The following is a 3,482-nucleotide window of genomic DNA, read 5'->3' as shown; positions in this document are numbered from 1 at the left end:
TTTTTCTTTCAATAATGTTAGTGTTCGAAGTAATTTATGGAATTTTGCTATCTTATCAAATAATTATTCAAGAATGAGGAATAATCCTACAAGATTAGCACCACGCATGCAATGACGTAGCCACATAGTTTGAAGGGTGTTCAACTAAACACCCTTATTCAAAAAATTACATCGAATATATAAAAAATTATATTATATATGTAGGTCAAAAATTATTTTTTTATAAATATATATTTAATCTTAAACATCTTTAATAAAATTTCTACCTTTGACACTGTATGCATCGCCATTTTAGTATAAGAAATTCACTAAAACAAAGTGGCAGAAATAGACTAAAAAATGTCACTCCACGAAAGAGCATGCAACAACATGCATCTTCTTTATTTGACAAAATTTTAACTTTATAAGGATTTGGCTATCTTATTATAACAACGTTGTTAACCACTTAAAGAGTACGAAAAAGCTAGCTATATATTAAACAATGAACTGATTTATTAAAAAGACTGAAGAAATTCATAATTTAGGATAATAATTAAACGACAAGGAAATTTATTAATCAACATTTCTACTACTGCTCTAAGCTACTAAGAAGAGCAGATTTTAAATCATTTTCAGTACCCAAACATTGAGGAACTTTAACAACAATATCCTGAAGCATTAAATCATTAACACTTGAAATACTAGCATGGTGTACATGTAATTCAAGATCTTGAAGTGCACGCATTAATCTTGCTGATGGGTAATTCACATTTTCGGATTGTACCCTTATCATTGCATCTGGACCTAAAATCTTGACTTCAACTTCTACTGTCAAATTATTTGGTCCAAATGAAGATGTTGAATTAGAATTTGGCCTAATTTGATCAACAGAAGTTGTAGTTGTAGTAGTAGTACTCTGATTGTCAAGAGTTGTACTGTCCATTGACTCCACTTTTAGCTTCTTTTTGCTCTCTGATTTGTTGTTAAGTTGCAACTCTAAATCATCCACTTTAGCTTTTAACTCATTGATGTATTCTACAGCATCAGATAACAAAGAGGCTTTGTCCATTTTTGTAACATGAGGTACAACAGAGCGTAAAGCGTAAAACCTGTGGTTTAATTTCTCCCTTCTCTGTCTCTCTGCTTCGACGTGGTTTGACGGAGTTTCACGAGATGCCCCTGGTTTTCTTCCTCTCTTTTTTGGTGTTTTTTTCTCCACTATTGGTTTGTCAACAAGTACTTGACAATCAGAATCCGAGTGGTCAGAATCTTGAAATAAAGTTGTACCTGCTGCACTGAAGATTTCCCCGGTTTTAGGCTTTTTGCTAGTGTTGTTTTTGTTGTTGCCTAAAATTTGACCATCTTCTTGTAAGCAAGAGACAAGACCAACATCAGCAAAAGAAATGGTTTTTTCAAGACCATTTTCTTGATCTAAAGAGAAAAGGGATTTTACATGTTGAACTAAGCTCCAATTTTCTTTGATTAAATCACTTGATCCAAGTTCAAGAACTCCATTTGAAGTTGGAATACAAACCAAAGTTTCAATACCATGAACTTGAGCTTCTTTAGCCCTTTCACAACTACAAAATTGAAGTTGTTGTGCTCCTGTTAACCACACAATAGAACCAGTACTAAAAGCTTTACCAGGAATTCCATCACCAATAGAAAAAGATTGAGCTAAAGACATAACATAAAACCATTCAATATCAGTAACATCACCACCATCTTCTACTACACCATCTCCATTTTCACAAATCAAAGCTTGTATTCCTTTTATAACATTTTTTCTCTCTAAAGAACTAGCTTTGTTAACACCATTTACTTCTCCTTTTTTCACTTTAGTACCATGGAAATGGCCATCACCCCATGCTAAAAATAAACGACCATCATCTTCATTTGAAGTTTGCCAAAAAATAGCATAAGACCAAGAATCTGTTTGATTTTTGAGAATATATTGAAGCATTTGTTGTAGGGTTGATAAAGGTTGGTTTGTTTGAGAAAATAAGGAGGGTATGGTAAATGATGAGGAAGAGGAGGAAGAAGAGACCATTAGTTCATCCATTTTTTCTTGATAATTTTTTTTTTAAAGATATGATTGTGGTGAGGGAAATTATAAAGGTGAAGGGTTGAAGAAAGATGAAGATAAAAGTGAATGAGTAAAGAGGCTAGACACTTAGATATGTAGTACCTGGTCTAGGCTACTAGTGAATAGTGTACTTAATTACTAAAGTAGTTAAGTTTATTAATCATTAAAGTTTAGGTTAGGTTAGAAATAAAGCTAGCTGCTTAATAATACTTCGTTTGCCCTTCTTTCATTAAAAAAACATATTGTTCATTGTAAAATTACCATTTTTCTTACTTCAATCATCTGGTGTCCAAAATTTATCAATCAATATTTTTTTCCTAAGCATTTGATACTCCCCGGGTACGGCCTTCCTCGAATATGAACGCGAAATATTTTGTGTACCGTACTATTATTTTTATTTGATGTTTGAAATTCACTTACTCTATTTATGTTACGAGAGTTTTAATTAGTGCTCTTTACTGAATAAGACGTTTATTCTAGTTGCTCGAGAAAAACTCTGATTAGTAATTTAGTATTAAATAAACATATTCATTCAACTATATGTTACATAGTTTGTAAAATTATCGGGACACACAAATGTGTACGCACACACAAACCACTTAGTAGTAGTATATTTGCAGTGAAAATCGAACCAAAAGCTTAACGATTCTCTCGCTTCAACTTAGCTACTTTTAACCCCCATTACCCCCCAAACCCTCACCCTACCCCCACTACCGCCCCCACCTCCAAAAAAAAACTGCATAATTTAATTTTTAAATAATTCTAATAATTAATTTATAATTGGATATCTTCTTCTTCATTATAGTAGAGTAGAAAAGTTTCAATCGCAATATATCTGGCCTATTTTTAGTACTATAGTATATATTCATACCCGCGCGTTGCGCGGAGAATATTAAATATAATTTTTTATAAAAAAATATTATTTGAAAAATACAACATACACAAAGAAGAATGTAAATAATACAGTATTATTTTATGAACATGTTAATACGCTGGATGTTCATACATTCAAGTCTATCAGAATACTACTATTTTTTCTTGAATTACAATTTTATTATTTAAGTACTTGACCAAATTGGAAAAAATTAAGGATAAAGTTTGCATTTAAAATATTTAAAAAAATTTATCAGATTTTATTTTTTTTCATGAAATAGTAGATAATGTTATTATATAAACCCATTAGTTGATAAATATTGGTACAAAAATATGAAAACATATAAGTAATAATATAATTAATAGGTTGAAAAGTTACCTGATTTGATAGATATATATCCTTGGAGAACATTTTGGCCGACAAAGAAACCTTGCTATAGAGCACAATTCCATTTGTATATTGTTCGTAAAAATTATCACTGTATGTGAGAATGCTAAAATCTGCTAGCATAGTTGGATCAAATAGAAATTTTGAGAATAATAG

The 3,482-nt window shown here is 31.0% G+C and overlaps 1 protein-coding gene across 1 annotated transcript; it reads right to left on the bottom strand.

Annotated features, from left to right (window-relative positions):
* Positions 1 to 512: 512 nt before the first annotated feature.
* LOC107825769 (transcription factor MYC3) lies at positions 513 to 2,137 on the bottom strand. The gene has a single exon (XM_016652679.2). The coding sequence runs from the start codon at positions 2,039 to 2,041 to the stop codon at positions 569 to 571; it is 1,473 nt and encodes a 490-aa protein (XP_016508165.1). The 5' UTR covers positions 2,042 to 2,137; the 3' UTR covers positions 513 to 568.
* Between the last annotated feature and the right edge of the window lie 1,345 nt (positions 2,138 to 3,482).

This window comes from Nicotiana tabacum, chromosome 23 (assembly GCF_000715075.1).
Source record: "Nicotiana tabacum cultivar K326 chromosome 23, ASM71507v2, whole genome shotgun sequence".
Lineage (NCBI taxonomy): Eukaryota > Viridiplantae > Streptophyta > Magnoliopsida > Solanales > Solanaceae > Nicotiana > Nicotiana tabacum.
This window is presented reverse-complemented; position numbering and strand designations above follow the sequence as displayed.

Bases quoted from the DNA above. Each gene is read 5' to 3' on its own strand.
- LOC107825769 (XM_016652679.2), bottom strand. From the start codon at position 2,041: ATGGATGAACTAATGGTCTCTTCTTCCTCCTCTTCCTCATCATTTACC.